This window comes from Cyprinus carpio, chromosome B9 (assembly GCF_018340385.1).
Source record: "Cyprinus carpio isolate SPL01 chromosome B9, ASM1834038v1, whole genome shotgun sequence".
Lineage (NCBI taxonomy): Eukaryota > Metazoa > Chordata > Actinopteri > Cypriniformes > Cyprinidae > Cyprinus > Cyprinus carpio.
This window is the reverse complement of record NC_056605.1, coordinates 32,644,542-32,667,294: the sequence shown is the minus strand read 5'-3', so window position 1 is coordinate 32,667,294 and position 22,753 is coordinate 32,644,542. Positions and strand designations below refer to the sequence as shown.

Here is a 22,753-nt window from a genome sequence, read left to right as displayed (position 1 = left end):
TTTTCAAATGATACATTTTAAAAAGATACTCTGTATAAGTACACACAAGTGAATATTAATTAAATTAAGCAAATACTGGATTTAACCCAAGAACAGTAAGTACAGTAGGCCTATTCATGTGAATTGATAGTGAATCAAGAGATCATAATTGATTAATGGTCATCAGCATCGTAATCGTATCAAATTCTTTCTAGTTTTTCCCTCTTGTAGAAACACTATTGTGACAAAAAATATATTTAATGTAGTCTCTCATTCACCACTATAGAAGTTTACCCAACTATGACAACTTACCGCTTGAAAATATGAAAGGGTTATGTAACTATATTCAAGATAAATTAGTTTTTTTAATGAAATAAAATGCCTACATGTGCACTGTTCAAAGTATATCACCATTAATAATAACCTTAATAAGTAGCATGATTAACATGGAGTGCTTTCTTAAAATACTATTCACAGTAACAACAACAAATATAATATTACAACTTACATCTTACATTATTTTCTCAGATATGGACAAGGGAAAGAAGAGAAGAGCCATCACTGACTTTTTTGAAGGGTAAGCCTGTTTATTATTATTATTATTATTTTAATTTCAAGATTCTTCTGGATTTTTATTTTAATTTCTGCTCTTTAAAAGTGACTTGGTGTGTCCCAGGCTTAAGACACTTAATCAGAAAAAAATATGTAAGGAAAACACTTTGAAATATCAGATTGGTATGTAATATTTTTTCTTGTAGCATACTGCCTAAGAGGAGCCTCATCAGTAAAACGCATAACCAGGACAGTCAAACAGCACAGCACTTACAAGTATCGCCCGGCTACAAGAAAAACTAACAGACCCACCCCAATCCAGGACAAACCCCAATACAGACAGACCAGCCCCAATCAGAGCAGACCAGACAGACCAGCTCCAATCCAGCGCAACATCAGTCAGCACATCCACAACAAACTGTGCACATCCAGCCCAGTCCATGAGCACAGCTTTGTCCCTGCTTACTAGTACAGACAGGGTTATACACTTCAGCAAGCAACAGCTTGAGGCATGGACACAGCAGTACTCCCCTTGGCTATACATAAATTGAAAAAAACGTAGGATGCACATTCTGCAAATATGCCAAGCGCCTTTTTGGAGTCCAAAAGGGAGTACAGGTGGCAGAGGAGTGGGCTTCTGGAGAGGTCACAGCAAAAGATTTCAGGGCCATGAGAAAGAAAATCAACCTGTCTTCCAACTAATACGCTCGTATAGGTCGTTTGTCCAAATCCCTGAAATACGACCCATCAGAGCGTATACTACAATTGCGCCCCTATCGGCAAAAGGTTGTTTAGCATGATTTCTGTGAGGGTTAGGTTTAGGGGGTGGGGTTAGGTGTGGTCATTCGAACGAATAAGCCACCTAGTAGAATATGTACAAATTACTGTGAGATCGGTGTAAAAAGTCCATGCACTGCATTTAAATAAATATGTGTTTTGATTGGTAATGACTTTATATGTCATTTCATGACGACAGACGCAACGCGATACTGTCATTATTTTTACGCCCGCTAGAGGCCGCTTAACTTTAAAATGTAAATATAGGTTGTAATAAGGTGCTTGCACAAACGACCTATATGGTCGTTTTTTGTTGGAGGACAGGCTCAAGAAAATCTACAAACACAGAGACAGCTTAACTCATAAGGCATCAACAGATATTCAACAGCAGAAAGAGAAAGAGGTGTTGCCCACCTTGACAGAAACTTTGAATGCTAAAGTTCTGTTGGTTCTGTCTTGCTCACAGGCGTGTGTTATCAGTAAGTGATGCACTAAAGTCAGTCACAGGTTGCAATCACTTTGAGATGTTTATTTCAAAGCTGTATACACTGTACCATCAATCCCCAAAGAATGCCAGACAACTTTCAGAGGCAGCTTCTCAAGCTAACATTTGCCTGCTTAAGATTGGTAAAATTTTTACCATCCGCTGGGTAGCAAGTAGTTTTGTGACTTTACAAGCTGTTTGGGGAGACTTCCCTGCTCTGGTTGCACAAATGAAAAAAGGAGCTGAAGATGGATCTCGCTCTGATGTAGAAAGAAAAAATTTCAGTGGCCTTCTGAATCGCCTCACATGCACTGGCTTTGTTAATGACCTGGCAACCATTAAAGATGTGCTATGTGAACTTCAGAGTCTATCCCTAAAACTTCAGGTAGGTAGAATGTTTTTCTTTAAATTTAGTGTGAACAAGACAATATTGAGGAATATGTCAAAAATATATCTGTCTGTCTATCTGTCTGTCTGTCTGTCTGTCTATCTATCTATCTAAATACTTTAAACTTTTCAAGCCAACTTGAAAGTTTATCTAGTTTAGAGTTGTCTTTTTTTAATTTTTCAGAACAGAAGCACTTCTCTTATGGACACCACACGAGAAATAAAGATGACAATTGAGGTGTTGAAGGCTGTCAAGATCAGCCCAGGGAAGTCAATGGATAAAGCAGAGGAAGCTCTTAAAGTAGGAGAATTCAAACGAGTGCCCTTGCATTCAAGCAAGGAAAATGTAAATAGATTGCAATTCCTCCAAGCCATCATCGACAGTCTCTCTTCATGAATGCCTGACACAAAGCTTACAAAGATTATAACACCACTGGATCCCCTCAGCTGGCCAAAATCCAGAGAGTCTCTTATTCTCTTTGGGGAGAAAGAGATCCACGACCTGGCAAAGATGCTTGAAGTACCAAGTAGGGAGGCAGTTGAGGACTTCAGAAATTGGAAGCTCAACAATGATCAGAATGGGAAGGTCCTCAAAAAGTTGTTGACTGCTAGCAAAACATACCTGGCAAGTTCTTCTGTCCTCAATGCCACTGAAACAGATGCAAGGAATTGCCTTAGAGTCAGGAGCCTCTCTGCAGTACTTTTCATTGACATTAATGGCCCCCCCCTCAAGATGTTTGATGCTTACCCGTATATTCAGTCTTGGCTCAGGGAGAAACATTGTCTGTCAAACTGCCAGTAAAACAGGGAGACGAGACAAATCTGCTGAGAAAATCAGGCCACTGTGGGTTTGTTCTAAACAACAGTGAATGAAGCAATGCTGGCACTCTCTTTTAAAGTAATGCTGTGCTTACCATCGTTTTTGTTTGTTATTACATCTTGTTGTTACATAGATTTTTATTTCAGTTTACATATAGTAAATGCTCAGCTGCAAAAACATGTTCTGAAACACACAAAGTAAATGAAATTCACAAGTAAATGAAATTATATTACTATATGAAATAAATACAGATGTATATTATTAGTTTTTTTTTTTTCTATTTGGGTGGGGTGGAGGATCAGCAACTTTCATCCTTGCGACACAGACTCAGAAAACACTAGTTTATTAGTAAATAATTCAAATATCTCCTTACTATTTCCCCCTGACACATTCATGGTAATTACTTTTGCCGGTGCTTTGCGGCAAACTTTAGTCTATTGCGTGCATTTGAACGCAGAACTGTTCAGCTGTGCTGACGGCACATCGATATTTGGATCAACATAGGCAACATTTGTGAATGCACATTTTCTGCAATGTTGCGCGTCAAGTCAGTCTTCCGTGTGCGTCTTACAGACTGCAACTTACAATAGCAACTTCATTGTGCTGTTACTCCTTTCGAGCCGAATTTCACAAAATCGGTCATGTCCCGACAGCATCAGGTGTTTTATTAATGGTGAGTATAATTAATTATTTATTTATTTCAATGAATGTTATCGATTATATAATCATAATATTTAAGCTATAATAGGCTATTATAAATCTGGTTGTTTGTATTGGTGACATAATATGTAAATGATATGCGTGCGGCCTGTGAGATGTGCACTTGGACCATAATGCGACCCAGTGGAAAAAAAGATTGAGAACCACTGGTTTAGGCCCTAAAAAATGTCAAGCCAAAAACAAATTAAAGGTGAAACTGATGCCTACCTCTCTCATTCGGCACAAATCCAAATGTTTCCATATTCGCAACATATCTGAATGCAAAAATATTTATTATGAAATGGGCTTTGTACTTCACTCACATTGAACATCATCCTTCGCATATCACCACAGTGTGCTGGTCACACTGAATGCAACAGATACAACGGAGCAGTGTTACTTTTTATGTTTCTTTAAAGGGGTCATATGATGCGGTTTCAATTTTTCCCTTCTCTTTGGAGTGTTACAAGCTCTTGGTGCATGAAGAAGATCTGTAAAGCTGCAAAGACTAAAGTCTCAAATCCAAAGAGATATTCTTTATAAAAGTCAACAATAATTAGGAAAACAGTGTCAATAATGCAAAATGACAGTTAAAGGCAGTTCATCATTGATTTCAGTGATGTCATCATGCAGCTCAGTTCAGTTTAAATAGTATCTGTGCAATAATTTGCAATCAAGTCAACGATATCGCTGTAAATGAAGTGTCCCCAACTAAGCAAGCCAGAGGCGACAGCGGCAAGGAACTAAAACTCCATCGGTGACAGAACGTAGAAAAAAAACCTTGGGAGAAACCAGGCTCAGTTGGGGGGGACCAGTTCTCCTCTGACCAGACGAAACCAGCAGTTCAATTCCAGGCTGCAGCAAAGTCAGATTGTGCAGAAGAATCATCTGTTTCCTCTGGTCTTGTCCGGTGGTCGTCTGAGACAAGGTCTTTACAGGGGATCTGTATCTGGGGCTCTAGTCCTGGTCTCGTTCAAATACTGAGGTGCTAAACCATTCAGGGCTTTATAAGTAATAAGCAAGATTTTAAAATCTATACGATGTTTGATAGGGAGCCAGTGCAGTGTTGACAGGACAGGGCTAATATGATCATACTTCCTGGTGTCCAGTAAGAACTCTAAGCGCTGCATTTTGGACTAACTGGAGTTTGTTTACTAGAGCGTGCGCAGAACAACCACCCAATAGAGCATTACAATAGTCTAACCTTGAGGTCATAAACGCATGGATTAACATTTCTGGCATTTGACATTGAGAGCATAGCCGTAATTTAGATATATTTTTGAGATTGAGAAAAATGCAGTTTTTCAATTCAATTCAATTCAAGTTTATTTGTATAGCGCTTTTTACGATACAAATCATTACAAAGCAACTTTAGACGAAGAATTGACAGAGCAGCCATCGAGGCTTAGACAGCGTTCTAGTGTCATTACATGCAGAGCTTTTTAGGCCCCCTATAATTAAACACCTCTGTTTTTTTGGCAGAATTTAGCAGTAAAAAATTACTTGTCATCCAGTTTTTTATATCGACTACTATCCATTCCGTTAGTTTTTTGTCAATTGGTATGTTTTCGCCGGGGCCGCAAAGAAATATAGAGGCTGAGTATCATCAGCATAACAGTGAAAGCTAACACCGTGTTTCCTGATGATATCTCCCAAGGGTAACATGTAAGGCGTGAAGAGTAACGGCCCTAGTACTGAGCCCTTGCGGTACTAATGCCATACTGCACTTGTGATCGATATGATACCTCTTCATTCACTGCTACGAATTGATGACGGTCTATAAGTATGATTTAAACCATGCTAATGCACTTCCATTAATGCCAACAAAGTGTTTCTAGTCTAGTTCTATGCAAAAAGAATAGTGTGGTCAATAGTGTCGAACGCAGCACTAAGATTCCATAGCACTAATAGATCAGATGATAAGAGCAGGTCATTTGTAACCTCTAAGGAGAGCAGTCTCAGTACTATGATACGGTCTAAATCCTGACTGGAAATCCTCACAGATGCCATTTTTCTCTAAGAAGGAATATAATTGTGAGGATACTACCTTTTATTTCTAGTATCTTGGAAAGAAAAAGGAGATTCGAGATCGGTCTATAATTAACTAGTTTCTTTGGGGTCAAGTTGTGGTTTTTTGATGAGAGGCTTAATAACAGCCAGTTTGAAGGTTTTGGGGACATCCCCTAATAACAATGAGGAATTAATAAATAGTCAGAAAGGATCTATGACTTCTGGAAGCACCTCTTTTAGGAGCTTAGATGGAATAGGGTCTAACATACATGTTGTTGGTTTAGATGATTTAACAAGTTTATACAGTTCTTCCTCTCCTATAGTAGAGAATGAGTGTTAAGACTTGTCCACGCCCCCCTAAAATGGCTCGTTCTAACACGCCCCAACATATCTACGTCACTATGTGGGAAGATTTGCATAACGCCGCCCAGATGTTCACACAAAGAAAGAAGGCGTACCTTTTATTCTCGTTGTAGTATTGTTGTTGCCGCCGCCACCAATGTCGTATAGACGCTGTGTGTTTGGTTGTGAAAGCGAAACTACTTTGTTATATCCGCTTTGTCATGCCTGGCGCTGATCCGTGCTGGTCGCTGAGGAAATACATCAACTTTGCACTGTGGTTCACTGGATCGGCTTTCACCGTGGATGAAGCGGAGTCCAGCCCGGGGTCGTCACATGTGGTTGAAGGAGCCGGACGCTCCTTCATAGAATCCGCCAGCTGTGCCGTTCTCAAGGCCGCTCGCCTCTGCTCACTCAAGGCTGCGGTGTGTGACGCTGTTTCTTTGAGAAAGCGAAACTACTTTGTTTGGCCATCAAAAAGAGGACACGACTAGCAATCATGTTTATATCACGTTTATAATGGGTTTTATGTTTATGTCTCGTTGCTCCGCCCGGACAGGGCATCACATTATGTTAAGGAGCGTAACATTTCCATCACACGCTTGAGGTATTCGGCCAATCACAACGCCGTGGATAGCTGGCTAATTAGAGCACACCTCATGGAACGATAGAATAACATTATTAACCGGTTAATGCCCATTTCAAATTTTCGGTTCTGTTTGGAACTATAACATTTTCTGTTCCAGTCAAAATTTTGTTAATTTCCGGTTTTCGTTTTCGTTCCTTGAACTGGTTCAGAACCCTGGGATAGTGGTCAGTGGTTTAGTGACACCGTAAGATCAGTGTCAGAGAAGTGGCAATATGATTAAATTATTTTGGTTTGTCAATAATTAAAAATGTCTTTGCATTAAAAATTATTTAAGCAATTGTAATTTTAAAACCACTGACATGGTGTGACAAAGTAATATTATTTATTTATCTTAAATTAGGCTCATGCTTTTGTTCTGTGATATTTTAGATCTCAGTCCAATGATTCATCAAACATGTTGATTTGTGTTTTAAGTTTATTTTTAATCATGGATTCAAAGCTAAACTGGTCTGAGAGAGTGATGAGTGTGTCATTGTTCTCTACAGGTTGAGTTATTGTGGCGTCACAGATGAAGGTTGTGCTGCTCTGGCTTCAGCTCTGAGTTCAAATCCCTCACATCTGAGAAAACTGGATCTGACTGGGAATAAAATACAAGATTCTGGAGTCACACTGCTGTCTGCTGGACTGGAGGATCCTCACTGTAAACTGAAGAAACTGTGGTAAGACTGTATTTGATTCTCCCATATGAAACACAATGTAAAGTATGTTTGAAGTGTTGGATCTCTTTCCGCTGCTCTGAGTTCAGCTGATTGAGCTGTAAATGATTGAACACAAGAGCTGCTCCTCAGTAACATGATACTGCAGGACTGTGAGACACAGAGACTCAACACTGTCGGTGACTGTTTGACATTGCTTTAATTGTGTAGAATTATACAAATCACTGCTGCATACATGAGTACAGATCTAAACAGTAGAACTCAGGTAGTGAGCAGTGTAATTTATTTAAAATTTGTATGAGGCAAACAACTTTTTAAAGAAAAAACTGCAGACAATTGGTGTGATGAGGTAATATGTCACCCTTGCTGTAAAAACCCAGCTAAACTTTTTTATCATAGTGAAATTTATGGTTGAAATCAAATTTTGATGCTTCTTATCTCATAACTAGATTTTGAGCCTGGATTTCACAGACAGGGTCACATATTATTTATCATGCTTGAATGAGACTTTAGATGATTTATGATCATGTATGGTGTTCTGTGACATTTTGGATCTCAATCCAATGATCCATCAAACTTGTTGATTTGTGCTTTAAGTTTGAACTTTGTCTTTAATATTGGATTCTCTGCCAAATTTATGAAGGTAAAAGAGTAGCAAAACTCAAGAGCTAGCTGATTTCAATTGGAGATCTTGTCATATATAAAAAAAAAAAATTATGCATTTAGCAGACACTTTTATCCAAAGCGACTTAGTGCATTCAGACTAACATTTTTTTTAACTAGTAATATTTGTATTTGTTGAAAGTTTAAATTTATACTCACAGTTCTGATGTGAAAAGCTAAAACATTCAATGTGTACACAGACAATAACCAATCTCTCTCTCTCTCTCTCTCTCTCTCTCTCTAGAGAGTGAGAATCTATGTAATTGCGCATTGCATTCTGGGATGTCGCCGCCATGTTTAGGACATGCTAAGTAGCATACAATAACAACAGATACAGATTAGCAGAGGAAAAAAGACTGTATTTACATGAATACTTTTAAGAGCTGCTTGCACTTGCTTATAATAAATGGACTAATGTTTGAATCCCTTGTGTTCTTTCGAGCACTCAGCCGTGTGGCCAGAACACGACACATACACACCATTTAGAACCAAACTGATTGCTCTTTTCCAGTTTTTAATAACTAAGTGGCACTGATATATCTGCCAGATAAAGTAATGTATCCTGATCTCGGCCAGCTGATGATGTATTTCATTAACACATCACATCGCCCCAATTTCATAATGTTAAAGTATTAAGTGTGCACCTGGATGGGTTAAATGCAGAGCACAAATTCTGAGTATGGGTTACCATACTTAGCCACACGTCACTTCACTTCACTTCACTTCACTTCACTTCACTTCACTATTAAAGGAGCATCACTTTATGAACATGGAGAGTGATCGTAACAAGCTATTTCACACATAGGTTAGGTCTTGTTAAAATGTTATTAATTCCGATTCTGCTTATCTATACAGATTCTTTTCAATTCCCAGTTTTGATTTCAGTATAATTAAAAAATGAAGTCAAACATTTAGATATCAAACATATTTATTCTGTCTCTTTTTGCAAAACATTTAGTTGCAGCTGAATGAGCGAAAATCAGCAGGCTACATAAAAACTGGACTTGTTTGTGTACAAAAGAGAGCTGCATGAACCTGGAATTTTTTTTATTAATTTTTTTATGGAGATTGTGTTCTCTCTTGATTGTGAAGAGAAAATATTAGAAAACTAAACATAATCACATGCAGTTTGTAAATGAAAGATTAAATGATTCAAGATGTACTTGTTTCATTACTGGATGAATCAGCATTTTTGAATGATTGTCTTGAATGATTCAAAGACAAAAACATTTTAACAGCCCCTTTTCGCCACCTACTGGCACAACAATGTAATATTCTTTATTTGAAGTGTCAAATGGCTTTCAAAAGGTGAATTAGCTTATTTTAATCGCTACCATACACATCAGTGTTTATATCTGAGCTATAAACTTTTATCCCAGTACTACTGTGTTGTTATTTGAATGTTTGTAACACAGAAATAATGATACTGTGTGGTTGAAAAGATAAATCATTTTAATTTAGGAATAGGATCATGTTGGTGTTTGCATCATGTTCGTGATTTTTAATGATCTGTTAAATTAAAGGGGTCCTATTATGCTCTTTTACAAAGTCTTGATTTTGTTTTGGGGGTGTACTAGAACAGGCTCCCACACTAGGTTGTTCGAAAAACACATTGTTTTTCACAAATTTTACATTATTACAACTAGGGCTGCACGATATTGGGAAAAAATTACATTGCGATATTTTATTTTTCTGCGATATATATTGCGATATGAAATCTAATCTAATTTTTTCTTACAAACAAAAATGGGGTGAGCACACTTACATTCTCATTTTAAATGATTTAAACATCAGAGTATTATTTAAATTAGAGTAAATTATCTGTTTGTAACTTTAGGATATGGTTTGAATTGTTAACATATTAACTAACATGAACTTACCACGAGCAATACTTTTGTTACTATATTTATTAATCTTTGTTTATCTTAGTTTATAAAAACACAGCTGTTCATTGTTTGGTAATGTCACAGTTCACAGTGCATTAATTATGTTAACAAATACTTTTGATTTCAACAATGAAGGCTATAGCCTAAATGTTGAAATTAACAATGTTGTAGAAGTGCAGTTTAGTAATAGTAAATGTTAAATAATGTAGGTAAATAGTTTAATAAATAGAACATTATTGTAAAGTGTTACAGATTTTTTTTTAATACACCAATTCAGACGTCTCGTGAGTTCAGTGTTGGACAGGTCAGTCGTTTAAACCATTCATTAAATTGAATCGGTTCAAAGGAATCATTAGTTCACGAATCAGACGTGTACGGCACGTGTTGTGTTATTATCTCGGCAGTTTAGGATATCGCACAAGATTTGACAACACAGAAAACATTTCATCACTGGATAAGTTTTTTATTTTTTTTTCGACACCATCGTGTCAATTGATTTTGATTAATATGCGCGAGGGAGAGAGAGAAAGACAGCGCTCGTGTTGTTTGAAGACGGTGAAGTTGAGCGCGCGCGGCCGGGGCGCTCTCTCTCTCTCGCTCGCTCACTCGCTCTCTCTCTCTCTCTGCTCGTTCTTATATGCGCCCTGTTAAACTGACAGGACTTAAAAAACCCATGCAAATGATAAACTTTCACTCTATGATGGTTAAGCTGTGCAATTTATCCGTGAATCACATTCGTCAAGGGCCGGGGCGCAGCTGGCCCGTAAGGTTAATGAATAACGGATCAACTACGACAGCCTACATCGCACATCCTGCGATGTGACTATCGTGGATTCGTACATCGCGATATCGATGCTTAAACGACACATCGTGCAGCCCTAATTACAACACCTCTCTCCCCAGTCTTGCATGAACGGCTCGAATAGTTCCTGTATCAAATGAAGGCCCGCCTTCTGAAATATGAAATGTGTTGTGATTACTTAGCTGGGCCAGTGTGTGCTGTGATTGGCTCCGCTCGGAGCCTGGTTGGGAAATGTCCTGCCTCTTACCACAGCTGCCTGCGAGCTTCAGTGTAAATATATTGAGTCAAAATCAAATCAATTTGAGCATTGAAATCAAATTGTTTGATTTCAACACATGACGCGCTGTGTTTGGTCTCGTACTCTATCGCATACGTTGTCAGTGTCGTGCACTTGCTTAGACCTTTGTTGTGATAAACAGTAAAGTGTGTTCAAGCGCTAGCAAAAGACAGTGTACAGAAATACCCTTTGAGAGAAGCAGTTAAATCAGCGGAAGTTAAAAGCAGATCGTAAGTGTTTTTATTTCTGATCTCATTAGTGTTTAGCGCAGTTGTCCTTGCTAGGAAACACTTGTTTGTTTACTTTGTTGAGACGTGCTGCGTTTGGTCTCGTACTCTATCGCATACGTTGTCAGTGTCGTGCGCTTGCTTAGACCTTTGTTGTGATAAACAGTAAAGTGTGTTCAGCTGAATTCAATTTCCGTTTTGTCTGACGAGTATACAAAAAAGGTTAGTAAACCGCGGCAGCGGTCGCGGCAGCCCTCCTGTTAAGCCCCCCTCGTGTGAAGACCGAAGAGTGTAAAGACCATCGACTCTACCGTGGCGACTCCACTGGGCAGGGACACCGGCAAGGGATATAAGTATTGTTTTTATTACTCCTTTTTTCCTTCTACTTGTTTCATTTCTGTTTCAGTTTGTATAACTAATTCTTACTATGTGTTTCCAGATCCCTACTATCACTACCACTCGCAAACCACGCATCACACAATGTAGGCAGCGCAATCCTAACAACCTGCACACTCTGCCTATGTCTGCTAATACACTATCTTTTTCTATTGGTCTCTGGAATTGCCAGTCTGCTGTAAACAAAGCAGATTTCATTACTTCTATTATTAGTCATTCAAAGTTAAATCTCATGGCCCTGACAGAGACCTGGATCAAACCAGAGGACACTGCTACACCTGCAGCCCTCTCCAATAATTTCTCATTTTCCCACTCCCCCCGTTTGACTGGAAGAGGTGGAGGTACTGGTCTGCTCATCTCTAATGATTGGAAATTTAATCCTTTACCATCTTTGGGTATCAACAGTTCCTTTGAATCTCATTCCGTTACTGTTACCTACCCTCTTAAAATACATTTTGTAGTTGTCTATCGACCCCCCAGGACCACTAGGTAACTTTTTGGATGAATTAGATGTGCTGCTCTCAACCTTTCCTGAGGATGGTACTCCCCTAGTTATGCTTGATTTCAACATCCACCTAGATAAACCTCTATCTGCTGACTTCCACACTCTGCTTGCCTCTTTTGATCTCAACCGAGTGTCAACTACTGCTACTCACAAATCAGGCAACCAACTGGACCTTATTTACACACGACACTGCTCCACTGATCATGTACTAGTTACTCCACTGCACACCTCAGATCACTTCCTCCTCACTCTTAACCTCAACATGGTTCCTGACACATCACTTACCCCTCCACATGTCATCTTTCGACATAACCTACGCTCACTCTCACCCTCCCGGCTATCTGCAATGGTTTCATTCCGCTTCCTTCCCCTAAACTGTTAGCATCTTTTGATGCTAACAGTGCTACTGATACTTTCTTCTGCTCCACTCTTACATCTTGTTTAGACACTGTTTGCCCCTTGTCTTCCAGGCCAGCCCATACCACCCCTTCAGCCCCCTTGGTTATCTGATGTTCTACGCGAACACCGTTCTAAGCTTAGAGCTGCTGAAAGGTTGTGGCGCAAATCCAAAAATACTACTGACCTTAATGTGTATCAGTCACTCCTCTCTTCCCTTTTCTGCTAATGTCTCCACTGCTAAAAAGACATACTACCATAACAAAATTAACAATTCGTCTAACTCTCGCATTCTTTTTAAAACATTTTCCTCACTCCTTTGTCCTCCTTCTCCCCCTCCTGCTTCATCTCTAATAGCTGACGACTTTGCCACGTTTTTCATTAATAAAATTAAAAACATCAGTGCACAATTTTCCACACACAATCCATCAAGCACATCTCACACACAAACATACACTCATTCACATACTTCTCTTCACTCTCTGAGGCAGAAAGTCTCCAAACTCATCCTTTCTAATCATCCTACTACTTGTCCACTTGATCCTATTCCATCTCATCTCCTTCAAGACATTTCTCCTGCAGTTGTACCTGCACTCACTCACACCATTTAACACATCCCTTCATACAGGTGTTTTTCCCCTCATCATTTAGACAGGCTCGTATAACCCCACTACTTAAACCCACCCCTCAAAACCCATCTCTTTTAGAGAAACTACAGACCAGTTTCCCTTCGTCCTTTCATTGCAAAAACACTTGAACGAGCTGTATTCAACCAAGTCTCTACCTTTCTCACACAGAACAACCTCCTTGACAGCAACCAATCTGGCTTCAGAAGTGGACATTCAACTGAGACTGCCTTGCTCTCAGTTGTTGAAGCCCTAAGACTGGCAAGAGCGGAATCCAAATCTTCAATACTTATCTTGCTTGATCTATCTGCTGCTTTTGACACAGTTAATCACCAGATCCTCCTGTCAACCCTACTGACAAATGGCATCTCAGGAGCCGCACTCCAGTGGTTTGAGTCTTACCTATCAGATAGATCCTTCAAAGTATCTTAGAGAGGTGAGGTGTCCAAGTCGCAACATCTAACTACTGGGGGTGCCTCAGGGCTCAATTCTTGGACCACGTCTCTTCTCTGTCTACATGGCATCATTAGGTTCTGTCATTCAGAAACATGGCTTTTCATACCATTGCTATGCTGATGACACTCAACTCTACCTCTCATTCCATCCTGATGATCCATCGGTAGCTGCTCGCATCTCAGCTTGTCTAACAGACATTTCTTGCTGGATGAAGGACCATAACCTTCAAACTCAACCTTGCCAAGACAGAACTGCTTATGGATCCAGCAAACCCATCGTTTCATCACAATTTCACCCATCAAGTTAGGCACATCAACCATAACTCCTTCAAAAACAGCCAGAAACCTTGGAGTTATGATTGATGATCAGCTAACTTTCTCAGACCACACTGCTAAAACTGTCCATTCCTGCAGATTTGCTTTATTCAACATTAAGAAGATCAGGCCCTTTCTTTCGGAACATGCTGCACAACTCCTTGTTCAAGCTCTTGTTCTGTCCAGGCTAGACTATTGCAACGCTCTCTTGGCAGGTCTTCCAGCCAGTTCTATCAAGCCTTTACAATTTATCCAGAATTCAGCAGCAAGATTAATTTTTAATGAGCCACAAGAATACAAGTCACACCTCTATTTATCAATTTGCACTGGCTACCAATAGCTGCTCGCATAAAATTCAAGGCATTGATGTTTGCCTACAAAAGCCTCACTGGCTCTGCACCCCTTTACCTAAATTCATTACTTCAGACTTATGTGCCCTCTAGAAGCTTGCGTTCTGCAAGTGAACATCGCTTGTTTGTGCCCATCCCAAAGAAGCACAAAGTCACTTTTACGGACCTTTAAATTAAATGTTCCCTCCTGGTGGAATGACCTGCCCAACTCAATCCGAGCAATCTTTTAATCTTTAATCTTTTTGTATTCTATCTATTTTCTTTTCATTTATTATACAATTATAAAAAAAAATCTAACACTAGCTTGCTCTATTCTTTTTCTATTCTATCTGTTTTCTTTTTATTTATTATATTATTTAAAAGCCCTTGCTACGTATACTGTGTTTAGGCTAACTGAGACTTGTTATAGCACTTATATATCATTGCTCTTTTGTTGTTTTTGATTGCTTCCATTGTCCTCATTTGTAGGTCACTTTGGATAAAAGCGTCTGCTAAATGACTAAATGTAAATGTAAATGCATGATTTAAACCTGGATGATTGTAACCACTCTAAGCTCATCTGCCTTGGGAAAGCTAGCGTGTCTCCAACATAGTGATAACACTCATTGTCTACTCTAGTGCAGCTCAACCAGGTCTCGTCCCATTCATCGATATTTTGTGATATCACAAATCCCGGAAAATATGCGTTGTAGTCCAAACGAGTCATTTGTTGTAGTTTTTGAAAAGTGAATTCTGTTAAATAAAATATCTCCTTTTGAATTGGACTTTGAGCTTTGTAACTTTGCAGATCTTTTTTATGCCCAGACAGCAACATTACAGACTAACTAAAAGTTGAAAAAGTAAAAAAGCATAATAGCACCCCTTTAAAGTGCTTTGTCAGAAGAACTGTGGCAACATCTTCAAGATACTTCAAGAGTCCTACCTGCAAAGAAACAGTACTGGTAAAAGTTTTAGGCACTTGTGTAAAAAATTTAAATTCTGTAAAATGATGATTCTGTCAAAAAATAATATCATAAATAGATTTTCTTTATCAATTAACTTCTATTAAAGGGGTCATCGAATGCTACAAGCACTTTTACAAGTTATTTGAACTGAAATGTGTGTTAGCAAAATGGGGTCAGCAGAGCTCATTAACATTTAAAGGAAAATGCTACAAAACGGCATGCTTTGAAAAGAGATGTTTTTGATGGTAAAAAAAAAAAAAAAATGTTTTTTACACTACCATTGAGAAATTTTAACCAAACTATGTTACAGACTTTTCATTAAGATCCTAAAGAATCATATCAACTTGTGGAAAATGGGCATCAGATGACCCCTTTAACTTGACTGGATGATGTTCATATCAGATCTCTGTGTGGAGCATTGGCTGTTGTCAGACTCCTTGTGCAAACAAAAATCTCACTAGATAATTACAATTGATGGCAAAATGAATGTTTCCTACTAACACACTACACTTTTTCCTTCATATAAACTGATCTGATCTGAGAGTGTGAAGAGTGTGTCATTGTTCTCTACAGGTTGAGTGATTGTGGCGTCACAGATGAAGGTTGTTCTGCTCTGACTTCAGCTCTGAGATCAAATCCCTCACACATGAGAGAACTGAGGCTGACTGGGAATAAACTAGGAGATTCTGGAGTCACGCTGCTGTCTGCTGGATTGAAGGTTCCTCACTGTAAACTGGAGATGCTGTGGTAAGATCATATCTCTGATAAGCCAGATTCGGACAGTAATTGGTTCTCATGGGAACATAAGTTATTTCAGCATTTACAGGGGTTAGTCTGTGATTTTATTGCTGCCTGAATCCAGAATGTCAGTGTTTTTCTCGCACCACCCATGTAAAAATCTCTGGACAAATTACCTACTGTTTTTCAACAAACACCAAGGTTGTGTGGTAATTTAATTGCCATCCAAATCCACAAGACATCGATTCAAAATTCACCGTTTGAATCATTTTTGGCCACTGCGAATACTGTACGGTGACTGATGCACTTCACTGTAATTTGCAAGCATATTTATTAGTGAAATGCTGGAAAGTGGTGGAGTGGTGGACTAGCGTTTGGGGGATGTTACGTTTATGGATCCCCCTCCTTAAAGCCAGAGGCCCTAGACCATTGCCTGCTCTGCCTATTGATATTTTTCACTTGATGTCACAATATAGTAAAACGAAGATTTGCTCCACTGACCGCCAGTTATTTTTACGCAGTTTGCATTAAGTATTAATGCAAATATCTGGCTTGCACATAGAACAGACACAGGCTCAGCACCTGCCTACTTCCACTCACTACTACGAATCTACATCCCCTCTAGAAGTCTGAGATCTGCTAGTGAGCGACGCCTCGTGGTACCATAACAGAGAGGCACAATATCACTTTCCAGAACATTCTCGTTCACCATTCCTGGCTGGTGGAATGATCTTCCCACCCCTATTCGGAATACGGAATCCCTGACAATCTTCAAGCGACAGCTGAAAACTCATCTCTTTCGAAGCTACTTGACTTCATGATAAAAAAATAAAAATAAAAATAACTGTCTTTCTCTTTATTTATTCCTTCTCTTTCTAGTTTGTGCTTACTTAACCCTCTGAAGTCGATTAACGCGTATACGCGTTTTGGGGTATTTTCTCCTGATAACACCGAAAAGAACTTAAATTACACTTTCAGTTTTGATCGTACAGATAATAGCAATACATCAATCGAATCTGTAAAGGGTCTACTTTTTTTTGTATACAGACATAATAACAACAAAACTTTGTGCACTTATAAATAAAGATAACACAACAAGGAGTGCTGTCTGCAGCCTTTGTCTGCGCTTATCTTCAGTTACAAACACGTCATTAAAATGAACTGTAACTCAGTGAATACTCAACACAGAGACATGAGAGAGATATCTATAGAAAGCCTGACATGTCTACTTTTAAACTAAACAATTGCTGCCGAAAACAAATATTCTGTTATAAAGTAATCCATATGAAAACAACGCGATGTCCGTTTTTCACGTCTCCCTTCATTATCTTTTAATGCGACCACGCCCCCGCTCCGAGCGCGCTTTTGAGATTCAAATGTTTCACTGAAGCGCGCGGGGCTTTTGAATACGCCCACACAACAGAAGACAACGCAGCGAGATTGTTCTTCAAGTTTTTTTTATTTTACTGTTTGCTTCGGCGATGAGAGGAATAAGACATAATTCACCCCAAAAAGATGTGATGTGGTTGAGGATTTGAGATTTGGATTTCCTCAGACAGGGTGTCCGCGGGTCCTTAAAAAGTCTTAAAATGTCTTAAATAACGTTTTCCTAATATAAGGCCTTAAAAAGTCTTAAAATGTCTTAAATTCGGATTCGATTGGTCTTAAATATTTTTGGTCACATTACCGCTAAAATATCTTTAGTGTGACCGACCTAATGACTGTTTACAATCATTGGACAGACCGAAGATTTTTTCTTCCCCGCAGTATGTTACTGCGTCATCAGAGAATTGCAGTAAGTTAGCAGAATACAGAATACAAGTTCGCGCTGAGGCTCACTCTGTTTGTCTGTTTGTGAGAGACTTCAGAACAAATTATCGTAACAGCACACATAAACTCAGAAGAGACACACTGAGGTAAAAATTCAAAATGTTTAGTTTATTCATAACATGATATAGTTATTATTAATACCATGACAAGTGAGCTATTTTGCTCAATATTCTGACAACGCAAAAAAAAAACAAAAAAAAAAAACATTCAAAACACAGAGAATGCGCACATAACGTGGTCTAGTGCACATGAGCATTTACAGTGCACTCTTTCACTGCATGATTACCATATACAAATGTAATATATATGTATTTTACAACAGTTCAATAAACTAGAAGTTTTAAGAGACTTACGTTTTAGACATCATATTGCCTGTTTATGCTCTATTTCGCCAACAAAAATAATTCAAAACAAATCCACAGCGCTGTTTTGCGTCTTTGAGAAACATTACAGCGTTGCCATTTTGTTCCTGAATGAATCACCGTTTAAATGATTCGGTTCAATCGCAATGACTCACTTATTAACAGTGACTTTCTGCCACCTACTGGCGGTTTTAATTTCACGTTTAAAGTAGCTTTTTTTTATTATTATTATTATTTCAAATATCAGTATTCAGCGTTTTATGTTTAAATATATCAAATTATTTATGCATTTGTAACTGCAGGTTAAATGCATTCATGTTCTTCATTAAACAATGTGTAAATAATTCTAAATGCCACTTCAGGTGCAGCTTATGTCTGGATTGCAAAGAGGAATTTTGTTGGAATACTGATTTTATTTGCTTGGTAACAGCCCAAATGTCTTATTATTCTTATTCACTGATTAAATGTAAGAATTTGACTCAAAAAGACAATGAAACACTTATAGAAAAATTGGCTTTATAAAGGTAAAATGCCCATAAATGGTAAAAATCAATTTAAACTTATTAGAAAAGATTAATTTCTATTTGACCACCACACACAATATGAAGAATATAAAAAAACCTTAAGATACCAGCATTATAACACACTCAATCAGTTGAATGAATGACTCAGTGACTCACTCATTAAGTGACTTACCACCACTTACTGGTCGTTTAGTTGAGAAGTATGTTGGAAAGTATGCATTTTTCCCCTCAACCTTTCTTATTTGTATATTCATAAATGCATTTAAAACATTAATCTAATAACATTATTTATAGCAGTTGTAATTATTGTTATTTGCAGTGTAAATCATTTAATCTGACTGGTAGCAGCCCTATAGTGTATATTGAATTTATTGGATAAATTGTAATAATTTGACATAAAATATGATGCATACATCTAAAAAGGTTAAACATAGGCCTTTGTAAAGGTAAATAAAAAAATATGCAGACTTAAGTATGTAAATGCTGATAGAACACTGATGAAAATATTTCTTCAGAATAAATTGTTTACTCCACCAAAAAAATGTAGTTATTTTGCAGGGATATTTTGTATGGAATATTGTCTGCTGACATTAAAAGTTCACTGTATATCGTAGTGATAAATATCATTTATTACTGCAATGATGTTTTGTTTCTTTTTTTTAATTTAAACATATTAAATATTACATATATGAATGTAATAAAATGTGTATTTACATTACAGGTTTAGGTCTTAAATTTCATATAAGGTGGTATTAAAAAGGTCTTAAAAAGTCTTAAATTTAACTGGTTCATGTCTGTAGAAACCCTGTCAGAAAAAAAGAATGAAGCGCTTTATCAGCAGAGATCATAAACATGAGTAAGTCTCTTTTTATTTATTTATATACTTGTACTAGTTTTCACATAACGTGTAAATATTTTACTAGTTAGACTTTTTCCAAAGACTTTTTCCAAACTATAATTCCTGACTAAATGTATAATCAAGTGAAATATTATGAAGTTTCAATAACAATATACACTACTATACCATTCAAAAGCTTGATGTAAATACTATAAATGTACAAATAAATGTAACTGTAACAAATGTAATAAACAATGCTGTTCTTTCAATTTATCCCCCCTAAAAAACCTGAAAAAAAATATTCTCAGCTCTTTTTCAACATTAATAATAATAATAATAATAATGATAATAATAACAATAAATGTTTTTTTGTAGAAAATAAGATTGTTAAAAGGATTTCTGAAGGATTGTGTGACTGGAGTAATGATGCAAAAAATTCAGTTTGAAAGTCAGCTTTGATTGTTCCTAATAAACTGTTTAACTGCACTCACAAGAGAATTTTTAATTATGTTGTGGGATAATTAAATATATTCTAAATAAACTACAAACATAAAAATTATATACATTTATTTTGTCCTCACATTCTTCTTGTAACTCATCCCTCTCAGTCACACAGCTGACTGAATGGCTCATTATGCAGCTCATTATGCAGGCCTTTGTCTTCTCAGGTGTGAATTCATGGTAGTTGACGCCTACTCGCATATTACTTTTACCAACAAAAAGTGTTTTAGAAAATTTTAAATCAATATATTGTTTTCTGTAAGTGAGTAAACAAGATGATTTTCACATCATTTAGAAAAAAAAATTATAGGCTACAAGCTCCAATTCTCAAAAGTCCTGGGAACCAATTTTCTGTATGTGTTTTATTGCCTTATTCAAGTGATTTAACATTTTTAGTTTTTCACTAACCACGCATAACATTTTTTTTCTCAAAAACACAATCATGTACATACATGCTGCTCACATATTATTATAGCCCAGTTTGTGCTGATTACAGTGAGATTAGGCACTTTAGCATTCAGATATTTATAAGAAACTGAAAAAAGCACAAATGTCAGGGCATGACAAAACTTCTCCAGGCCCCAAAAATACCCTTAGACTCCAGAGGGTTAATGTCTAAAACTTGGTATTACAAGCACTTCCTGCGTCTGTTTGCCTCTTTAAGAAAAATCGCTTTATGTATCCCCCAATTGTAAGTCGCTTTGGATAAATACAAAATGACTAAATGTAAAAATAGTAGTAGTAATGTAGTAAAATGCAGATATTAAAGGGGTCATATGATGCTGCTAAAAATAACATAATTTTTTGTTGATGGATGCACATTCTGGCTTCCCAGTACATTACAACAACAACAACGATGAGAGAGAAAAAAAACGAGTACAAACCGTTAATACTCTTACAAAAATACTCTTGTTCAATGCGAATGCCGTATGCTGGAATATGAGCAGTCATTTATTCCGTCATCACCCGGGTGCTGAGGCATGCACGGACAGGTGAGACCTGATCAGCACACTTTGATATCTGTGTTTAAACTATACTCATGTAAGCTTTGCCAGTTTAAACATTTAAGAGCCAGAGGATGCCAGCAGTGAGATTTGTGCTTGCTCATCTGAATCTCGCAAACCCGCGTCTCAGAACGCGCGCAAATATAAGTTCTCTCTGAAGTATTCTGTTTGAATAGACAAATTCACACAAAAATTGTCAAAATGCCCGTCTTGCTAAGTATCCTACAGCAGACGTATCCCCCTGAACGTACTGTATCAGTGCACTGGATCAGTGCATTATCTTAATGTGACAGCACTTTCTTAATATTAATCAAACAGCAACAACAGAGAAATCAATCACTGCTCTTGACTGAATCGCTTTTGTAACTTCAATAAAGATTAATCTTTAATTTATACAGTCAAATATGCAATGCTGTTTTACATTACATTACTTTATTAAATTTCTGTACCTAAAAACTAATGTTATACCTACCTAAAAAAAAACTTAAAATTACTGTTTATTTTATTTGTATTTTTACTCTATTGTATTATTTTTTGTGCTGTTGTTTGTAGTTAGATTTTTCTTATTTTCTTTATTTTTACTTGACAGTATAGTTTTCCCCTAAACATAGCACATACCGAATCATACCGAAACCGTGACTCTAAAACCATGATACAAACCGAACTATGAGTAAGTTGAATTGTTCCACCCCTTATTATTAATATAGTGATTACTGAATTAGATCTTTTAATATTACTCTTTTAAATGTATTAAGGCACTTTAAGTGATTTTACAATGTTTTGTTGCACTGTTTAATGATTAAAATATTGCCACGGGTGCTTAATATGGATTGCAAATGGCCAAAACTTGCATTTTGTTCACATACCTTTGTTTTTTTCTTTTGAGAGGTGATCTAAATATTTGCGGCTGTGAAACAGGTGGAAAATTGATAGAATTATCCTGTAGTTCTATGGATGTTTTTCCAGGTCTTCAAGCCGGTCAAGTGACGGAAAGCTATCAATAGGTAGTGCCGGCCCTGTGTGAAGCAAATGACCTCCTGTAACCAGGTTTAAAAAAAAGGACACTTCCATAATGTACTTAAAGTGCTCTATTTTCATGCACTAATTTTGTACTTAATAAACTAAAAAATATTCTTTAGTACCTAAACTTATGATCAACTAAGTGTATCTTATACACTTGAGTGTACTAGTGTATGAAAGATGGGTTCAAGTGTACTACAAGTGGTAACATTTTTTATTTTATTTTTTTAAATACAGACATAGTATGATAAAAAGCGCATTTTAGTTCATAGCACTTTAAGTTCACCCAAAATAGCATAGTTGAGTAGTCTACACTTGGATGATCTTCAGTTTATATTAAGAAGTGCTAAACAATATTGTTTTAGTATATTAAGTACAAAATTAGTGTGTGAAAATCAAGCACTTTAAGTACATTACTGAAGTACACTTTTTCACCTGGGTAGGTGTTTATTAGAGGAGCAAGTGACTGTTTCTCCAGACAGATCCGTCCTTATATCACTATGAAACAATATCTCACATTCAGCTCTATGTGTCTGTTCAGTCCTGAAGCACATGACAAACAGTCTGTTTCAAACAGAACCACTGAGCATCAACATGCAGAAATCTCATTCTATCAGCAGCAGTTTTGTGGCAATGCTTGTCATTATATCTCCTCTCCTGCTCTGAGACCCAGAGTCAATAACAAACTACACACACTTCAACTACAATTAACACTGTGTTCATTGTTCTCTACAGGTTTTGA

The 22,753-nt window shown here is 37.3% G+C and overlaps 3 protein-coding genes across 3 annotated transcripts in view; 2 read left to right on the top strand and 1 right to left on the bottom strand.

Annotated features, from left to right (window-relative positions):
• LOC109075406 (NACHT, LRR and PYD domains-containing protein 3-like) overlaps nucleotides 1–22,753 on the top strand; it is a 441,226-nt gene that overhangs the window by 248,367 nt on the left and 170,106 nt on the right. The gene's annotated exons all lie outside the window — the stretch shown is intronic.
• Nucleotides 1–22,753, bottom strand: part of LOC122138547 (NACHT, LRR and PYD domains-containing protein 3-like) — a 788,161-nt gene that overhangs the window by 744,245 nt on the left and 21,163 nt on the right. The window lies entirely within an intron of this gene.
• LOC122138552 (E3 SUMO-protein ligase KIAA1586-like) lies at nucleotides 1,624–2,955 on the top strand. The gene is made up of 2 exons (XM_042731941.1): nucleotides 1,624–2,177; nucleotides 2,364–2,955. Exons 1-2 carry the CDS (start codon nucleotides 1,740–1,742, stop codon nucleotides 2,574–2,576), a joined length of 651 nt encoding a protein of 216 aa, XP_042587875.1. The 5' UTR covers nucleotides 1,624–1,739; the 3' UTR covers nucleotides 2,577–2,955.

Coding starts and splice junctions, on each gene's coding strand:
- LOC122138552 (XM_042731941.1), top strand. CDS start 1,740: ATGCTAAAGTTCTGTTGGTTCTGTCTTGCTCACAGGCGTGTGTTATCA. Junction 2,178..2,363: donor GTCTATCCCTAAAACTTCAG/GTAGGTAGAATG, acceptor TTAATTTTTCAG/AACAGAAGCACTTCTCTTAT.